Source organism: Microtus ochrogaster, linkage group LG1 (genome assembly GCF_000317375.1).
Source record: "Microtus ochrogaster isolate Prairie Vole_2 linkage group LG1, MicOch1.0, whole genome shotgun sequence".
NCBI lineage: Eukaryota > Metazoa > Chordata > Mammalia > Rodentia > Cricetidae > Microtus > Microtus ochrogaster.
The window spans coordinates 4,537,761-4,558,352 of NC_022027.1; the positions used below are offsets into that span (position 1 = coordinate 4,537,761).

Genomic DNA, 20,592 nt, shown 5'->3' on the forward strand with positions numbered 1-20,592 from the left:
TAGCCAATAAGAGGCTGGAACTAATGGGTCAGGCAGTGATTAAAAGAATACAGTTTCCGTGTAATTATTTCGGGTATAAAGCTAGCCGTGTGGGCGGCTGGGGATGCACGGGGAGGCAGCTCCTCCGCTCTTATTTCAACACTGAAGCCCCTTGAAATCTGTCTGCATGGAGCGTACAGACAGGCTCTGCCTCCACTTCTCAGTGTGTTCATGGACACCTTTGCGAGGCCCAGAGAAGTCAATCTGATGTCTGCCTGGCTCTTAGGGAAGCTGTGCAGGCTGTCAGCTGTTCTGCTAAATTCGCATCCCTGGCTGCTTCTAAGGAACACACGTGAGGCCCGAGGCAGAATGGCTGTTTGTGGCTGTTTTCTAGGGCAGGGACTTGGGCAACCCACACTGGCCTTGAATTCCCTGGGCTTCTGATAGGCACCACCGTGCCCTGCTTGCCAGGATGTAAAGAAACCTTTTTGTTGTTTTCAAGAAAAGTTCTCTCTATACAGCCAAGGTTTCCCTCAACTCAGAGATCTATCTGTCTCCCTAAGTGCTGGGATCAAAGGTACCAACTACCAAGTCCTTTTTTGAGATAGGGTCTCTTATAGCCCAGACTGGACTTGAACCAGCTGAGGATGATCTTTAACTCCTCAACTACTGGATGCTGGAGATGGAGCCCTGGGCTTCATGAGTGCTGCCCACTGAGCTACAGCCAGAGCCCAAGAAAAGAAGCTTCCATTAAAGCTAGGCGGTGGTGGTGCATGCCTTTAATCCCAGCATCTGTGAGGCAGATGCAGGTGGATCTCTGTGAGTTCGAGGTCAGCCTGGTCTACAGAGTGAATTCCAAGACAATCAGGGTTACACAGAAAAGTCCTGTCTTAAAAAAAAAAAAAAAAAAAAAAAAAAGAAAAGAAAAGAGTCCTGCTGTTTCTCTGTAGAGAAACCCTGCCACAAAAGACAAAAAAAAAAAAAAAAAAAAAAAAAAGCAGCTTCCAAAGTTACCGAGGGAAATGGTTCACCATTAGAAAGCTCTGGGGTGCCACAGCAGGTGCCAAGGATAGCATGGCCAGCCTGCATGAGTGACATCAGCTTCCAGAAGTCTACCCCAGCCAGCTGTTTTCCACAGGTGACTATAGCCTTTTCTGAGCCTGCACAGCCTGCACAGCACTGAAGCCCCAGCGAGCCTGGAAAGCAGGTTCAGGGAGGGCGATCCCACTGGAACCCTGCCGCAGGTGGGGACCGCACTGTGCTGATGGGAACACGGCCAGGCCAGGCCAGGCCAGGGCAGGCGGAATTTGGTTTCCCATCTGGAGATGAGGGTGTTTAAATGAAAAGTTAATCTAGGTATGGGTACAGGACCCAACATCCCAGCACCCAGAAGCTAAGAGTTTGAGGCTAGCCTAGACGAGACCAAAACAACAAAATGATAAACTTGAAAAATAAACCTGAAGCCAGTAAGCACTCTGGGACAACAGAGTCGTTAGCCCAGGCACAGCTCGGAACCTGGTGTTTACGAGAAACTGCAGAGGAACGGAGCGCTCTGCCGGTGTGGGCACAGGAAGTGAACTGGCTTTTCAGAAAGGCCACAGTCATTTCTCTACACTGTGGTTCAGCACCACCACCACTCTTCCCTGCCTAAACCGAGCACTGGAGTCACGTGGCAACAGCTGTGCCCTGTTTGTTTGTTTTTTTAAACGGACTATTTTATTTTTGTAGCCCAGGCTGACCTAGAACTCCTGATTCTCCTGCTTTTACCTGCCCAGTACTGGTATAAGAGAGCCGGTGTGGACTGGGCACAGCACCAGTCCTGGCCTTGTTGGTTAATAGTTCCCACAAGAAAATACACCTGGTACTATCCAAAAAACTCAAAGAGCTTCTGTCTCTTTCTAAAGGCACACTGTGTGCGCTACCAACAGTGTGGGCTGCAGATCGGAAAAGTCACAGCTCCCCAAGGGCCACAAGAGGGCCAGGGTCAATGTATTATTATTATTATTATTATTACTATTTTTAGACATCATCTCCCCATGTACCTCAGGCTAGCCTCAACCCCGAGATCCTCCTGCCTCGGCTTCCCAGGACTGGGATAAGAGGTAAGTGCCATTGGGCCCAGCTCTGTTTATGTAATTCAAATAAAGCCACAATACAGCCACATCCCATGCATGTCACTAACAGCTGGGGAGCACCTGGGTATTTACTATGCCCTGATACAAGTGCTTTGGGTTGTTTGTTTGTAGTGGGAATGCGGCTCTGCCAGTCTCTCACCACCAAGCCACGCTTCAGCCCTCCAGATCATGAGGATCAGTAGTTCACGACTACTAATTCTAGGCTACAAACTACAGTCTGGGCTTATCTCAAAGAACAGTAAAAAATGAGTAAACAGAGCAGTGATCCCAATGCCTCCCAAGACAACCCAGCGAGGAACTCACAAACCTTTACAAAGGAACGCTTCTGGGAAAATGATATGGACTATGGGAAGAGAGTACACTCAGAGCACAGGCTGCCCTGAGGCAGCAGAGGTGCTGAGAATGGGTGAGAGCCCAGGCTGATTCCAGGAAGACCCTGGCCTGGGAAAGTGGCCTCTCTGAACCGTGAAGGAGAGAAGAGGTTCCAGGGTGATCATCTAGGGTGGATTCTTTCTCATCGTGGCTAATACATCAAACAGAACTTGGGGAAAGAACAAAACAGAACAGAAAGTAGCTAGATCTCTCATTCTCGGATGTCTACCTGGACTCTTTTCTCCTACATGCACAATGCGCTTAGGCAGACCTGGCTCAGAGTCCTTTCTGAAGACTCTGAGGGCCTGAGGAAATGTTCACAGTCAGTCTTGGGAAGTGCCTGCATGCTCAATCTCCAAAACTCACTGGACCAGCATGGTGGCGCACACCTTAGTCTCGACACTTGGAAGGAAGACGCAAGTGGACTCTTGAGTTCCAGGCCAGCCTCTGCTACATAGGGACCATGTCTCAAACAGAAACCCAATGAACACAAAGATCAGGCACATTCCGTGCCACTCTCCCAGGAGAAATTTCATCCTCCTGCAGTCCATTAAACTGTAGCTCTTATCTTTATAGACAACCTATTTTTCTTAGAGGCCAGCGCAGAATAAATAACAAAAGTAGTAGATGGATGGTGGGAGGTGCCAGCAGCAGGAGCAGTGTCTGTAGCTGCAGAGGGACCCCCACCCCCAAGAAGCAGCAAGCCAGGCAGGAAGGCAGCCAAGGGAGGACTCAACTTACAGAGGTGAAGTCGGCAAAGCCGGAGGAAGAGGCCTTAGGAGGTTTAGATGAAGAGGAGGGGGCAAATGGATCTTTGCCACTAAATGGGTCCCCAAACCCCTTTTTATTTTGGAACGGGTCGCCGCTGTCAGCCCCGAGTGGCTGGAATGGATCGGGGGACTCGGGGAAGGCTGAAGAACCAAGCTGGCTTACAGGTGTACTCTGACCTGGAAAGTTTAGGGAAAAAACAAAACAAAAACAAAAAAAGAAAGAAACACAAGTTACTCACTACGACAGGGTGGAGGGCGGAGTGGGGCCCTTGGCTGCCTCTCTGGGGAGAGCAGTGGCCCTGGGGACTCTGATTTTTTTTGGGGGGTCTGGAATCCATGACCCTATGCCCACTCTGTACTTGTTACAGCATGGAGTTAGTTGATAATAACCCCAAACAGAGGAACAACAGGGTTGTGAGCGGTGCCAGAAGAATGATTTAATTGCTTTAAAGTTATTTTTGAGACAGGGTCTTCCCATGCAGCCCAGGCTGGGCTTTGAACTCATCTTCCTGCCTCACCTTACCAAGAGATTGGGATGGCATGTCTGTGCCACCACACCTGGCCCAAGATCACTTCAGGTCACATAAACACACAGACCCACCAGCAGCTAAAATTGGACCTGTCTTTAGTAGTTAAAAACACATTAGAACTCAAGTTTGGGTCCCAGTACCGAGGTCCTGGTTCTGAGGTGTCACTGGCCCTCACTTCCCTATAGTTATATTTCATTCAGAGAATACCTAGGATGAGACAGGCAGGCTGTTTGCACGTGACTCACTTTAGCCCAGCCCATCACACCTTTCCCATCACAGCTGAGCAGAGAGACACAATAAAAACATCTAAGGACAGCAAGAGGGGGCAGGGAGGATTCCCTGGTGACAAGGTCACAGGCAGAGCAGAGCACAGGGCAAGATTACAAGTGACAAATACCAACCACACACTTTCCAAGGCAGGCAGGTACTCCTGCATCTTGATGCTGCACCTCTGCCCAAGCACAGGGTCCGGACATCCGACATGGCTGAGACATCAGTCCCAAGGGCCAGGTCATCACAGCTCCCTGGTGTTAATGAACTACCCACACCGGCTCTCATGGTTTCAAAATCATCATTCAGAAAGAAAGTAGACCAGTGCACAGCCTGACAGCAGTTTGGCTGGCAAGATTTCTGAGCAGGTAAGGCACTTACCACCAACCCTGACAACCTGAGCCACGCCAGGCACCAACATGGGAGGGACAGGCAGCTTTGTAAGGTACTTTGACTTACACATGTGCCACAGCATTCACCCCCCCACCCCCAGCAAGTGAATAAATGCAAGTAAAAAGTCCTAGCATTGTATTCTGTTCCCCCCAGACCACTGAGCCACCCACTCCAGCTATCTAGGGCTCCAAACTCAATTCACACCTTCCACTCTCTGCTCTGGGGTTCGTGAAGGAAAAGTTCTCTCCTCATGTGTGGTGCAGGAAGGAGAGACTGGGGTGTTGTCAGGATGATACTCGGGAGCTGACTCTTGCACCTGATGGAACCCTGGCTGCAGCTTTCAGAAGAAAGCATCAATGGCAGCCTGGGTCCAGACAGCTGTAAAGTGCAATAGTTGGAACCAGGTTGTCTCTCAGCTTAGGCTAGAGGTGTAGCACCATGAAAAGTTTCACATAATAGTGACCTGGTGCCACCCACCACTAGGAGGTAACAACTTGACAGGGTAGGCAAGGGTTCCTGCAGTTGCTATACTGCTATATTTCACACACTCACAAGACACATCTGGAGTGGAACCTGGTGACAGGAGGGCGCAGCAAGTGCCAGGCTATGGGAGGAGTCCAGTGAGCATCACTGTACTGTTCCTTCGGGATGCTGCCCCCCCACTTAAAAAAGGATAGCTGGGTGGTGCTGGCACACGCCTTTAATCCCAGCACACAGGAGGCAGAGACAGGCGGATCTCTTTGAGTTCGAGACCAGCCTAGTCTACACGAGCTAGTTTCAGGACTGGCTCCAAAGTAACACAGAGAAACTGTCTCGAAAAAGAAAAAAAAGAAAGATAAAAGAGCCCCCATCAGAAGGATAGGTACATACCTCATTCCACAGAGGTTCTGACCCCTGTGGCTTATTAAAGCCTATCTCTCTCCCACTCCCAAATATCCCTGCAGGCCAATCACCAGCAAGCCTACCCAACAGGCGAGAACAAAAAGGCAGCCAGCAGAGGCTGGGGAGGCTTGCAAGGCTCCAACACACTTTTGGTACTGACCCAGGGTCCAACCGTTGTCCTGGGCCTCTTTCTTCATCCTGTGGTCTGGGAGCCTCACCCAGGCAAAGGGAGTGTGACATAGGAGAGGTCCCTGTCCTCATTTGGGGACCCTCTCTGGTCACTGTCTCTGTAACTTCCACCCTAGACAAACCCCCTCTTGCCAGGGGTCCTGCCACAGAGCCCTCCCCATCAGCCCCTCATGCACTTGGCCTCATCTACACAGCCCATCCACATGCAAGGTCATATTGTGGAGGCTGTTCCAGTGCCCACTTGTTGGCTCAGATGCCTCCCTGCCACGCCTGGTGGTCAAGTCACTATGTGCTTTCTCATTCACTTCTCGAAGGCTAGAACCTGCACCCGAGTCTGGACCTTGCTCCCCATCCTCAGTGCCTAATCAGGAGCTGGGAGGGAGGCAGGGAGGGAAGGAGGGAAGGAGGAAGGAAAGGAGGGAGGGCGGGTGGGCTGTGGGCCTTTGAAGAAATGTGGCTCGTTGTAGCACAAAATCTGAGTTCCCTAGGTACTGGAGTACTAGAAAAGCCCCAGAACCACACTGACTCTCCCCCCAGGGTTCTGCAGTGATCCCAAACCTGGGCACTCTCAAATTAGATGCTATCTTATGCCCCACCATTCATAAATACACACTAACTCATGCTTGTGCAGGCCTAGTACTGACCGAGCAAGGTCGTAGGCTAGGGACTGAACCAGCTTGCCCCCGGGGATTCCACACAGCCTTGCTGCCTACTCTCAGCCTGTCTCCATACCCCTCCATCAAGTTCATGGCTAGAAGTCCTGACCCCCAGCTATGAAGAGCAGGTCACTATTGTTAAAATTATTGTTTTTTGAGAAATGGTCTCATGTAACCCAGGCTGGCCTTGACCGTGTTATGTAGATTGTCATCCCATACTTGGGAGGCTGAGGAAGGATTGAGCTTGAAGCTAGACTGTATTACTTAGCCAGCCCCATCTCAAGTAAAAACAAGGGTGGGGCGCTTGTTCAGCCCCGAGTGAAGCACTGGGTTTCATTCCCTACCCACTAAAAACTAGGCGTGGCTAGCCACACCTTTGATTCCAGTACAGCGGCTGAGGCAGGAGGACCAGGAGTTCAAGTTCAACATTAGCTACCAGAGTCTGAGGCTAGCTTGGACTACATGAGACTCTGTCTCAAAAACAATGAACAATAAGAATTTAAGAGCAGGACATTTCTTGCAGGATGTGCTGAGGCTAGGCAGGGAAAGGAGGTGACTAGCCACTTCTGGACCACTCTTCGTCTATTTAATGAAGAGCTTTTTCTCCCTTGGCTTGGGGATTAAACAAGACACGAAAAACTTTTGGTGGGAGGGCAGTCAGGAGCCTAGCCGGCTGCAGTCAACTGAGGCTGAGGCTTCTGAGAGCAGAGAGGCGATCAGAGATGAAAAGAGCCTTTCACACCAAGACTCGCTGCAGCCGAAACCGTTATTTAGAAATCGCGACTGTGCTCATGAAACCTGCCAGGAGCAACTGCTGCCTCTTGTTTTCAGGAGGGAGACGGTTTTCTCTTAGGTGCCTGTGTTTTGGGTGCTGGTGTGCAGGCGCTGCAGGTCCCTGCCACTTGCAGGTTGGTGTGGCCCTGGATTGTGCCCACAGCTTGAGCAATGAAGGAAGACCCTGGCCGTGGCTTCCTACTTGGCACTGAGCTATTTTTGGTGGCTGTATTGTTTCAAGGCTGGGTCTAGTTCCTGCTTTTATGTAACCACTTCTGCTAACTCCTTCATTGCTTTCCCCATTTTTCGAGGTGAAGCTGATCCCGGGTGTGACAAAGTCACTCTGTCTACCCCAGCAGTAGGAAGCAAAGTCACAGTGCTTTTGGCTCTTGGGACACGAGTATGGAGAAATGGCTGCGGAAAAGGGGTCAGAAAAAAACTAGAAAAGACCGAGGCCATGTCTCAAAGACAAAACTGGCAAGCTTGACATCTAGGTTCAATCCACAAACTCACACAATGGAAGAACTGTCCTGACAGTTGCCCTGAGCCTCACCTGTGTGTCACTGACCAAAGTGCACACACAAGCAAATAAATGTAGAAAACCAAAACAAAGGGAAGAAATAAACAACAATAAAAGAATTGTCTGGCCAGGCATGGTGGCACACACCTTGAACTGGGAGGCTTGGCAGGGGGAATGAGACGACTCCTCTTTCCCCGCTACGCCCCAAAATAACAAATGAAAATAAAAACGTTACATGAAAATTTAATGGAATGGTGCATGATAACTGATGCCACAGCGGGCATGGTACCCCTGGCCATGCTCTCCGGCCGCTGCACTAGCTGAGGGGACTGAAGAAGCACAGTAGGTCGTATGTGGAAACCACAGCAGTTTCAACAGCCACCCGAGCGGTGTACCGAAACCACACACAGCACTGACTTCGGCAAAAACAACACGAACTCCATGGTTTACCACAGCACACTCTGCTAAAAAAAAATTACTCAGTGGCCGGCCCCACCCTGGAAGAATTTCTTTAATTTTTCTATTTTTCAGGTTTTCGAGGCTGTTTGTATCCCAGCACAGAAAGTCAGCACAGCCAGAGACTAAAGATCAGGTTAGTGCCTTTGCATTTCTGGGCTTGCTTCTCAGGGATCCCCTGAGCCATTCCTTCCCAGAGCCAGGCTCGAATAACACACTGGATCTCAATAATCAGTTCCAAGAGGGGTGACTGATACAGAAGAACAGTCAAGAGGTCTGGGGTGCAGGGGCCCTAGAAATTTGATTAAGAAGAATATCAAATATCAGGACCGGGCTCTGGTGTATTCAGAAGGCGGAGGCAGGGGGATCATTAGTTCCAGGCAAACCAGTCTGGGCTATAGAGTGAAACATCGTGCTGTAAAAGGGGGAAAAAAAATTTGCACCCAAGAGAGAGCATGTGCTTGCCCCTGTCAAACTCTGAGTTCTGTTGACACAATTCATTGCTGTACTTAGAAAACGCAGTTCTGCAGATGAGAGATAAATACAGGAAAAACACCCCCCAAAAAAGACAACTAGAAAACAAAGACTAAAGGTTTGTGGTCAGGGCAGCTGCCCCACCCCAGCCATTACCCTCTGCAACCCAGGTCGTTCCCACACTGCCATGCACCGACATGGGCACCCACACACCGTTACTGTCCTTTTTTGCCCTGGACAGCATTGGTCGTTCTCACTGCCAGGCTTTTCTGGGAGTCCTTCTGTCGGGAACTAGGTGAGGGACACCAAGAAGTCACTAGAAATCTCATCTCTTTTTGCTCACAGCTTACCAGCAAAGCAGAGAATACGTAGGGACAGAGAGGAGAGAGAAATCAGATTGCCTGACTCAAACTTTCAACTGTCATAAGAAAGGAGTTCTTTCTGCTCACACCTCCGTTCTCCCGCTGACAGTTCTGGCAGCCTTGGTGCCCAGGCCACTGAGGGCTTGCAGGCAGTTCTGCACATTGGCAGATCAGAGCACAGTATAGCAGCATAGTCCAGGAGATAAAAATCTGATGTACCGGATCATATCATGGTGCCAAAACTTCCCACCCAAAATATTTACCAATTTTTGAGAAGTCTTGCTTGGCGCATCAGAAGGGACAGGATGAGGTTTGGGTCTGAGCTGAGGAGAAAAGCTGAACAAATATTTGTTATCCCCACCTGTGCTTGGGCTATTTTGTCTGCTATGATACGGGCAGGGGTCATGGGAGTCTGCGGGGCTGGCAGACACGGCGCTGCCCCACCATGAAAAGGGTCCACAAAAGACAAAGAGGTCTGAAGCAAGAAAGACAATTCCGAGTTTTCACAAGGGCCGCTCTGATCTCTAACGAGGAACTGGTGAACGGGGTAACATTAGCCTACAGAAGAAAACAGGCTGGGGGGCAGGGCTGACACAAATTGCTACAAACCACCTGCCCTGTGTTCTGTCATTTGTTTTGGTGTTTCACTCTGCAGCCCCAGTGGGACCTTGTGCCCCATGTGCTGGGATCACAGGCACAAGCCACCATTTCTGGCACACATCAGTCTTCTGAGAAGTCACTTTTGACACGATCCTTCTGTTCCAGTGGGCGTTCAGGGAGATGTTCTCTGCAGAGAAGTGGCGGTGGGGAGTCTTAAGTGCTTGCTATGCACAGCCATGGGGCTGCCAGGGACCTTTGTTCTTCCTTACAAGGGCCAACACAGCCAGAATGCTACCTCTGTGAAGGGGGGACTCAGCACAGACCTTGACGTCTGCAGTGGGAATGAATGACCTATGCTGGAAAGGGTCACAGGCCCATGGAGCCAGAGGAGGGTTGAGGGGGAGGAACCCTACTTGGTTCTCTTTTCTTTTCTTTCCTTTTTTTTTTTTTTAAAAAAATTTATTTAATTTTATAGACATTGGTGTAAGGGTTTCAAATCCTCTGAAACTGAAGTTACAGACAGTTGTGAGCTGCCATGTAGGTGCTGGGAATTGAATCCAGGTCCTCTGGAAGAGCAGTGTTCTTAATCACTGAGCCATCTCTCCAGCTCCCCTCTTTTTTTTTTCCTAATATATTTTATGTACATGAGTGCTCTACTTGTATACCTGCATGACAAAGAGGGCATAGGATCCCATTATAAACAGTTGTGAGTCACCATGTGGTTGCTGGGAATTGAACTGAGGACTTCTAGAAAAGCAGCTAGTGCTTTTAACCACTGAACCATCTCTCCAGCCCCTCTACTTGGTTCTCTTTATGGTGAAATTTCTGACAAGCTGTGAGCGACCACACTGACCCTGCCAGAGGGCCGGGGAGGTTGTACCTGGAGCCAATAGCCTGAGTCCTTTAGGTGAGTCAACTGTAGACCCTCAGCTCAGTGAGGACCTGGAAGTTAGTTGCTCATGCCCACTCATCACCACAGATGCAGGTGGGAAGGAAGACCCAATTTCTCTGGGCTTATGTCCCGCAGGCTCCCCAGGACCTCCACTGTCTGAATGTGAATCACCCCTGGAGTAGCGTTTACCCACTACTGCATACCAGGTAATGGAGTTACAGGACATCCATTGGAATCATCTTGCTGGGTACAGTGGGGTGGGTGTGACAAGGTAGGCAAATATTTCTATTTCAAACTGTTCTGCTAACTCTGCAGAACAGGAATTGCAGGGTTACTGCAACCAGCTGGAGAAGCATGGATTAACCCATAACCTGGGAAGCAGCCCTTTCAGCTATGGGTGCCTCCTCAGCCAGCATCTGCACAGGCAGTGGGTACAGTGAGTGAGGACAAGATGGGGGTGATGGTGCTCCACCAGTTTAGGAGTCTCAGGCAGCTTGGGTGCCTTCTGCCCCTGCTGGCTGGCTAGCAAATGCCAGCGTCTTCCTGAAATGGAATTAAGTGTGTCCCATTCTAAACTCTCTAGTATACCCGCTGCATTATCTCTTTGCCACCATCGTGGGAACGGAATTAAAGTAGTTATATTCAGGGCAGAGGTGCTAACCACAGGCTCAGATGGCGATGCCATTTGACAATACACAGTAACGAGAGGCTCGCGCACAGTATGGCCAGTGTCAGGGCCCAGACACGAAGGTTCTGTCGTTGACCTGGGACTTCACAGGAGGGTTGAAAGCAACACTGGAGTGGAATGCTTATGGTCCTAGAACATTCTCTGTGCCTGTACTCTGCAGGCCACAGTGACCCTGTGAGGAACGCATGCCACTCTGCACAGATCTCACACCGGTGGGAGAGGATGTGTTGTCCCGGTAGAAGTGACTTTTTGCTTCTGCTTTGGAAAGGGCATCAAATTCAATACAAGTCCAGACCATTCTCATGTTGCCTGAGTGAGAGATATTTGCTAACGTAAATGTACTGATGGTGACATTGTGGGAAGGAGCAAAAAGCTACTATGACCTTATCCCTATCGTGTGCCTGGCCTTGTAGAGAAGAGGTCATGAGTAGTAATAAAGATGATCATTAACTTGGGGAGAGGTTAAAGGTGACTGGCTGGTGAGTGGGTGCCGCTGGGGCAGTGGGCAGGCTCTGCTAGGAGCCGCAGGGCAGCACTGGCAGGAAGTGGCAGGGTGGGGCCCGTCAGGATTCCGCTATCTCAGGCAGCCCAATCACTGACGCCCACACAGCCGTTTCCTGCACTTAAAAAAAAAAAATCTGTTTCTCTCTTTGCAAATCAACAACTTTTACCTAGAAACTTTAGCGGTGAGTTCTGACTGATCTCCGTCTTCGTCCGTTGCAGAAAATACACCACTGTTTACCTGGGGGAGGTGTGCGCTCACTGGCAGTTTTCAAGCTGTTTTGCATGCGTCTGAAAGTAGTCAGTTGCCTCAGGCTCAGACAGACACCTGCAGGTTATTTAATACCTTGACAGACCTTTCTAGAAAAGATCTCCAGGCATGAAAATGCAGCGCTTTCAAAACACTCAACTTTTCTGCACACCCCAGCAGCCTACATACTCTGTAGCTTCAAGGAGAGTACTGTATCCTTGGCATTGGGGTGGGGGGCACCACAACAGACGCAGCTGATCCCTAGGTGAACTGAAATGAGCTAGGACAAACAGAAGACCCCAAGAGACATGGAGCTGGGAGAATGCAACATGTAACTATATGCAGCCCAGACCCAAACTATACATCCTGAGCACAACCCTCAGGGGACCCTGCACCTGGGACGGCTGGGTGCACACGGAATGCAAGGCAGACCTGTACACCATTCATCATGCCATGTGCTTTTACAAGCCTGGGCCCAGGCTGTGGAAAACTGAGGCAGGTGAGCTTTGGGCATGTATCCAAGACAGCCCACGGACATCTGCCTGAGGCCCTCATGTCCCCAAAGCAGCCTGACTGAACAACTCCTTAGATTTTTGCTGGAAAGGTGGACCAAAGCTAAGTGGCCACTCCAGGCACACGGACTCAGCAGGGTTTTTCAGAGAGTCTCTGTCCCTGGGCTAGAAAAGCCCAGGCAGTAAGATGGCAGCACATCTCACATGCAGGGCAGTCACAATGAGGAAAGCCACTGTCACTCACAATTCCTGCTTGAATCAGCTAAAACAGTCTGGAGAAGCACTGCCGTTGTCCCACGTTCTCTGCCAGGTACACCACCCATAGGGGTCCTTGGGAGCAGGGTGCCCTACCTCCTCCATCCCCTCCTAGCCATGCTGGGACCAGCTCTCCCACTGCAGAATTCCACATGTGACATCGCAAGGATCTGAACGATGGAGCTGAGGGCTGTTTTTGCTGTACACTGGTCACGTGGTTTTCCTCAATGGAAAAAGGATGGGCAGAAAGGCCAAAAACAGGGCATGATGAGGCATGAAGTCTGAGGCAGGAGAATTGTCGAGTTCCAGGTTATGACAGAGATCCTGTCTCAGACATAAAATAAAATAAAGGCCCCACTTCAGCTTGGCTATGTCCCTTCTTAAGTGGTCAGAAGACAGAAAGTGCCCTGGCTCCTGAGCAAGTCCAGCCATGTCAGTGTGAACTGTTGCCCCATCCACCTGAGAGTAGCTGTGGCATGTGTGGTATGGATGGGACACAGGAAGAAGCTCAAGATTGGGCTCCAAATCCATGCACGAACCAGGCATTTGATGCCAAATGCTTTCTCATCAAACAGGGCTAATTAACAAGTCAGCTAAGGCGGGGGAGGGTCCTGAGCTGTGCACTGGTACCATGGCGGTACCTGCATGGTTAGACTAGCATGAGATTAACACAACCACAGCATAGGATGCTGGGCTTACATGCACTCCACACACATCTGTACCTACCACCCAGCAGTGTGTACATGGCCGCGCCTTTCTGTCCAGCTGCTGCTTCTGGGTAGAGTGAAATGAAAAACGCTTAGGCCCCCACAGGTACTCTGCAGCTGCTCAGGATTACAGTGCACGAGAGAGCCCCAGTTCTCAGGATGCTGGGACCCTCCTGGCTGGGTTCTCCTGATTGCTGATGTAAGAGCAAATGGCAAGTCACAAGAGACAAGTGATGGAGGGGAGGTAGGGACCAAGTCCAGGTGCAGATGCCATCTTCCCCTGTGACTCTGGGTGGCCCCCATGCCCTCTTGTTCCCCTTCCTCTGTGGTAAGTAGACATTGTGTTGCCTGCCCTGTCTATCGCAGGGTCTCACTAGCATCAGAAAAGATAAGGGATGCACCAGGCCTCCCAAAGTCAGAGAGCAAGAACACACATGCACACACACCCAAGGCACAGTGGCTGTGACAGAACCCAGATCTACATCATCGAAAAAGCACCAGATTCAGAGCCTCAAACAGGTGGCTGAGGGCCATGAGGTCCCGATCCTGGGCCGATTCTTGAGAAGACTCCACTGCAATGCGAGGTACGGGGCCACTGAGCACTTAGCACTTCACAAGCTGCCTGCTCTCTAAATTCAGAGTAGGACATGGGAGGAGGCCATGTGGGACAGTGTCAGCACTGTTTGTGTCCATGAGAGCATGTCTGTGGACACACATGATGCAGGAGTGAGTGTAGTGTTTGCAGGTGTGCAGGTGAATGCCTGTGGCACATCTGACACAGGCAGTGGGCACGCTGTAGGAATGAATGCTCACTTGACACCCCAACATTTGACACCATGAGTACATACGCAAAACATACATAGGCACACACACATTCAAGCTTTTGTTTTCAAAGTGCATGTGAGCCGTGAGTGATGGAATATGCATGTGGGCACGCACACACACTGCCTTTGAATGAGGGGCATGTATGTGCAGGTATGCACATGTTTTTACATGCTACATCCGAGGTGATGGAGTGCAGGGTGCTACCCACAGTGGAAGGACTCCCCTGTACTTCCAGGCCAGGTCTTTACAGGTGCCCCTTTCCCACCCTTTCACAGAGAGTATGCTCTCATCATACAGTCTGCCAACCTGTCCCTGAGAGGCACTGGTGACAGGAGGGGAAGGCAGCCTCTTCAGGATAACCCTCCCTCTATCTTCTGTAGGTGGTCTGTGAAGGTGTCCTGCTGCCAAGGACAACCTGGATAGCAGAGTGGGGTGGATGATGGACAGGAGCCTGTAGGGACAGTTGTGGCCCTGTGGCCACCTGCTCTTATTAGGGACTGGAAAGAAATGTTTCCTCTTTTTCGGTATTAGATATTAAAGCCAGGACTTCAGGCATGCAAGGCCATTGAGCTCTGTCCTCAACCCTTCATATTGGAGTCACAAGTACTCAGGATGTGCTAGGGGAGGGCACAGTGGCCCTCTCTGGAGAGCAGGGTTCAGGATTGTGAGGTTATAGGGAAGAGGGCAGGAAGCTCCTCTGGCAGCCTTCTCCTGACCAGGTGGGCCAAAACTACCACCTTACCCCAACACTCAGGGTCCCTGCTGCAGCCACCGTGGGAACGGCATGAGGCCAGGAGGATGTTGGACACTAAGGGATGGTGCAGATTTAGGTACACTGATGCAGGCGCCTTCAGGGGGACCTTCATGTGGATACTATCACAGCCTGGACCTCGGGACAGGGAAATAGCATAGCACACACAGCTCAAGCCGAGGGCAATGGGGAGGTATTGGGGTAGAGGGGAAACTCTCCTACCCTGGGGTCTACTCTACTCTGGACTGCTCAATGGAGGGGCCCTGTGCCCGCCGCCCTGTCCCCACGGGCGGGTGCCGCGAGAGGAGGAAGCGTACTGACCGCTGGGCGGTTTGGGCCGTGGAGGAGCGGGCTTCTTCGGAGGCAGAGCGGGAGTGTCCTGTTTACTTTTAAAGGGGTCATCTGAGAATCCTGTGCCTCCCAAGGAGGAGGAGAAGGGGCCAGAAGGTGGGGGCTGTAAGAGAGGACACGAAAGAGGCAAAAACAGACATTAAAAAGAAGGCACTGGGCAAATACTCCCGCACCAAGAGCCCTGGCAAGACCAGGGTTCTCTCAAGACTCCACTTTCCTCCACCCTCAAAAGCCAGGCCCTCTGAATGAAAGGGAAGCCACCAATACAAGCAGCAGAGGTTAACCCTATTCCCCAATGGTCTCTCTTGCTCCATTATGGGATCTTTCTCAGCTCAACACTACACATGGGTTCCTGGGACTTCAACTCATGTTCAGAGATGCGTATGGCCTCAGCCTCCGCTGGCCTGATTCTGGAACAGACCCTCTCTATGCCCCCAGAGCCTGTATGCTGCAGCCCGCTGAGTGATTCAGGCTGGAGTGTCTGCTCCAATGCCTGCCCCCCTTCATCTGCTGGCACAACCACACTACCTGGCAGCTACTTCTACTTCAGCTTCTTTCCCTACCCAAGGCTTTAGTCTCAATTAAAGCCCCAATTCCCGTTTGAAATAAAACAGTTATAAACAGATGGATGAGGGAGTGGTGAATGGACAGACAGACATGTGGGTAAGGGTGGATGGACCTGTGGGTGAGCATGGGTGGGACATGTCGTGGATGAGACGTGGGTGAGGGTGGATGGATAAACACATAGACTGATGTGGTTAAATGGGTGTGTAGGTGAATGGGTGGTAGAATGGTTAGTTTAAATCCTCAACCTGCATAATCCACAATCACCAGGGAAGAAATTCTCAACAATGAGGGCTCCAAGTCTAGATAAGGTTAGCCTGTAGGCATGGGAGAAGGGACCATTTGATTACGATTACATGAACTGAGGTGGGAAGACCTGCCCACTGTGGGTGGCACCATAGACTATAAGCAGAGATAGAGAGCTAAATACAAACATTCACGCATTTATCCCCTGCTCTGGACTGTGAGTATGACTGGCTGCTTCAAGCTACACTCTGACTTCCCCACAGTGATGGACCAGGATATTTTATGACAGCAACATGAGACGAGCAGGACAGATGGATGGGATAACGAGTAGATGGACAGCAGATAGACACATAGTGGACTGATGGGGGTAGTCTGGTAGATGGATGGGTGGAGAAAGGAGGAGGAGGAGGGAGGGGTGGTAAAAAGAAGTCAGACCGCACATGGGGCTGGTGTACCAAGCGCACTCTAAGCGCTCTTCAGGGCGTACAGGTGCCAGGTCTTGGCCTCATTTGAGCCCATCTCCTCAAAACACAAAACAAATAAATACAGCTAGGTATGGTGGCACATGGGATAAGGTGAAGAGGAAGGCCTAAAAAACACCGGATAGACAGCATAGAGGAAGACTGTGGAATCTTGGGTGTGACACTAACACAAGCATCTAGGACTGCCCAGGGTAGGAACAGCTGGAGAACCGCCATAAACAGGCTGCCCAAGCACACTTAAGCATTGCCAGGGCATAAGTGATGATGAGGAGATATGATGGACTGTGAAGCTCTATGAGGCCCCCTGGGAACTCGGCCAAGTACTAGAGACCCCAGGGGAAGTTTAGCAGAGGACCCCACTCTAGTCCGAGCCCTGCCTGTCAATAATCACTCTGTCTTGGCACTGATTCAGTGGTGGGCCTGGGCCTCCCCCTGCTGGTAAAGGGCTCCCACCACTCATGGCATCCTTCCCGGTTCAGGGTCAGTGTCTGTGGCTGGCAGGTGCCTGTGTGTCAGCATCATAGGGATGCAGTGCCTCTTACCTATGGGGGAGACACCCTCTGACAGACAGTGGACAAATCACAGTGGCCAGATCATTTGAGATACTTGCAGGAAAGAGCTGGAGCCTCCCATGTGGGAGAAAGATCTCTGTGGTATGGCAAGAGGTAGGTTTCCTGATCCTCCTGCCTCAGTCTCTTGGGTGCTAGGAGGACAGGCAGGTACTATCACACCTGGTGGGGAGCATGCAAATAGGAAAGAGAAATGGAAACGCTAAGAGGGATTGCTGTGATCCCTGGACCTGCATGGTGGGAACAAGAGACTCCTCTAATACTTGTGCACCTTGGGGCATTTGGCACACTTACACAAATAAAATATGGTGGAAAACAATAAAGTGAAATGCAGGGACAATGGGTGATGAAGAGCACTGGCTGCTCTTGTGAGGTCCACATGGCAACTCACAACCATCTGTAACTGCAGCTCCAGGAGTCTAACAGAGCTTTGTTGCATAAGACATATATGCAAACAAAATACTGTACACATAAACTAATTCTTTCTTAAGTGAAATATCAGACTGGATACAGTGCTACAGACCTTTAACCCCAGGACAAACAGATCTCTGTCTGAGTTTGAGGCCAGTCAGGGTGCTACAGGGTGAGACTCTGTCATGGACAATTCAAAGTCAACTTGACATAAGCTAACATCATCTGAGAAGAGGGAGTTATAATTAAGAAAATGCCTCCAGCTGAGTGGTGGTGGCACATGCCTTTAATCCCAACACTTGAGAGGCAGAGGCTGGCAGATCTCTTGAGTTAGAGGCCAGCCTGGTCTACAGAGTGAGTTCCAGGACAGCCAGAGCTATAAGGAGAGACCTTGTCTTGGAATTAAAAAAAAAAAAAAGATTAAAAAACAGTCCCCATAAATTTAGGCTGCAGGCAAACATGTAGGGCATTTTCTTAATTAGTGGTTGATGGGGTAGGGTTCAGCCATTGAGGGTGGTTCCATCTCTGGTCTGATGGGCATGGGGAGCAAGCCAGTAAGCAGCTTCCCTTCACAGCCTCTGCATCAGCTCCAGCCTCAAGTTCCTGTCCATTTGAATTTCTGTCCTGACTTCCTCTGATGTGGAAGTGTAAGTGAAATAAACCCTTTCCTGTTTAAGCTGTTTTGGTCACGATGTTTCATCACAGCAATAGGAACTCTAACTAAGCTGGGCCATGGTGGTTCACATCTTTAATCTCAGCGCTTGGGAGGCAGAGGCAGGTGAATGAATACCTGTGAGTTCGAGGCCAGCCTGGTCTACAAGAGCTAGTTCCAGGACAGCTAGGACTATTACGCAGGGAAACCCTGTCTCGCAACACCCCCCCCCCCAAAAAAAAGGAACTCTAACTAAGACAGACTCTTTCTCAAAAAGAACAAAATGTTAAATAAAGTAAAGAACACATTTTACCCAACATATAAAATAGTAAAGTCCAGGTCAAATAAATTCACTATTGACAAAAACCAGAAGGACCAAGCCAGGTGTGATGGCATGACTGCCACCACAGTGTGTCTACAGCACTGGGCACACTGGGCAGACGTGAGAATAAAAATGACGCGAGACTCCTCAAAGGAGCCCAGAGAGTGAGAGGAGGGTTGGTGCTTTCTATTTCCTCCCCACAGGGCAGGCCGAGGACAGAGTCACCAAAGCACCCAGAACCCAAGGCAGCACTCAGACAATGTACCCATCACACTGCTGGAGAGGTGGGGAGAGTGTGACTCATCCAGTCACAGGGAAGACGCTCGGCTCTAGTCACAAGTTCTTTGCAGCAGGGGCATGGCAGGGCCTGCAGATGCTACAGCTCCTCCCTCAGGCCCCTCAGTGCCTCTGGCTCCCAGGCAGGAAGGAGATGGCTGTCCTGCTACTCTCACCCTCTTCCTAAGGGCTTGCAAGAGAACTCTACTGCCATCACACACAGGTAAACTGAGGCACAGGAAGGCTTGCCCAGACTGTACCGCATGTCAGTGCTGAGCCAGGGCTAGTACAGCTTGTCTACTACCCAGACTTGGACTAACTCCATGGCACTGTCTGAAGGGCAGACTCTGAGAACTCCCCATTCTCAGGCTGAAGGAGACACACATGGCTTCAGGGGAGAAATAGCCAAGAGTGGACACAGGGAGAAGGCAGTTCCTCCAAAAGAAAACAGTGTTCTAGGGCTGGAGACACAGCCAATAGGTCAAGTACCTGAGCTTCCTAGTACCCCGGGAAAAGCCAGGTACTGCAGCATCTATGGCATGTGTCTATGGTGTGAGGTGAGTTGGGTTTCCCAACCTGGGCTGAAATCCCAGCCCAGCTCTCTGCCTTGATTTCCCATCTGTGACATGACAGAGACAATCAGCCTCATTGTCAAGAGTGTCCTGGAAAGGAAGAGTTAGGGAAAATGTCTGCCACACACTGGATACATCAGCAGAGATGCCACAATGAATAGAGCGGTCCCCACCTTGTCACAGTCCCTCACACTGAGAGTATGGAGAAGGAGTTCCAGAAAAACAGCTCCTGAATCTCAAATAACATTGCAGCATACTGTAACTGTTCATTTGCCAGTTGTGCCTTGTTTAAAAGTCATACTGTGTCAGAACTGCAGGTGCAGAGGAAAGCGAATACAAGGTTCAGGCATCCATTGGGGAAGGACTCCCAAGATGGGTCTCCACAGGCTAAGAGTATGGTGAGGCACACGAGCAGGATCCTATCTCTTTCTGGAGCCTGTGTCTACAGACCCTCACTCCTCCTGCCTCTGGGGAGCGGAAGGAGGTAGACTAGGGCCATCTACAGGCTAGTGCTTGTTTTTTTGAGATAGGGTCTCACTATAAACCCAAGGCTGCCCTTATATGCAAGCTTCTCTATCCTCCAGACAAGACACAGGATAACAGAAAAGGTGTGTGCCTCTCAGTTTCTTTTGATGTTGGCAAGAGGCTCAATATACTTGCAAGCAAGCCTGTTGACCTGAGTTTGATCCTCGGGTTCAATGGTGGAAAAAAACACTGACTCAAGCAAGCTATCCTTGAGTTCCACATGGGTGCCACAACACCTGCACCACTCCTCCCAAAGAGAAGTCACCTGTTAGCTGAAGTGAACTGTGTGATGGCCTGTGTGATACAGTCCTGGTCCTGGGGCCTGAAATACAGAAGTGGACAGAGGGTGCAGTGTGGACACAGTTCCCTGGTCTCCTGACTTGGGAAGCCCTGACACCTGGTGACAATGCTGTCTGACCTTCTGGCTAGCTGCAATGTCTCCTTGGGGCTTAACTGTGTCGGCCTGGCTCTCCTCATAGTGGTCTAGCTTATCTAGTGCCACAATGCCCAGGAATTTCCCAGTACCAGTTTTATTCTTTTCTTCCTTTCTTCCTTCTTCCCTTTCTTCCTTTTCTTTATTTTTTGAGGAAATGTCTTCACTGTATAGCCCTGGCTGACCTGAACTCACTATGAAGATCAGGCTAGCCTTGAACTCACAAAGCTCCATCTACCTCTGCTTCCCAAGAGCTGGGATTAAAGGTGTCTTTCACCAGGCCAGCTTGTATCCCTAGTTTTGATGATTTTAGGTTTACCACCATGTTTCCTTTGGGATCTGGCTCTCTCCTAGTTGGGCAGTGGATTCAAGGCAGGCTTTATTTTTAACAAGGTTCCTGTGAAGCCTGGGAACTGGGGAGGAACAAGACCACTGCAATGGCCTCA

At 50.4% G+C, this 20,592-nt stretch overlaps 1 protein-coding gene across 7 annotated transcripts in view; it reads right to left on the minus strand.

Annotated features, from left to right (window-relative positions):
• Positions 1-20,592, minus strand: part of Eps15l1 (epidermal growth factor receptor pathway substrate 15 like 1) — an 85,522-nt gene that overhangs the window by 2,137 nt on the left and 62,793 nt on the right. For 2 of the 7 annotated variants that reach the window (XM_005359136.2, XM_026785373.1), the window contains exons 22-23: positions 15,065-15,197; positions 3,228-3,433 (exon numbers count right to left, since the gene is read on the minus strand). The exons of 1 other annotated variant lie outside the window; for it this stretch is intronic. In XM_005359136.2, the coding sequence (XP_005359193.1) occupies positions 3,228-3,433; positions 15,065-15,197 (339 nt within the window). Of the gene's footprint in view, positions 1-3,227; positions 3,434-15,064; positions 15,198-20,592 lie in introns of those variants that run through there. 4 more of the 7 variants (XR_003378074.1, XM_026785374.1, XM_013350725.2 and 1 more) reach the window with 3 other exon arrangements.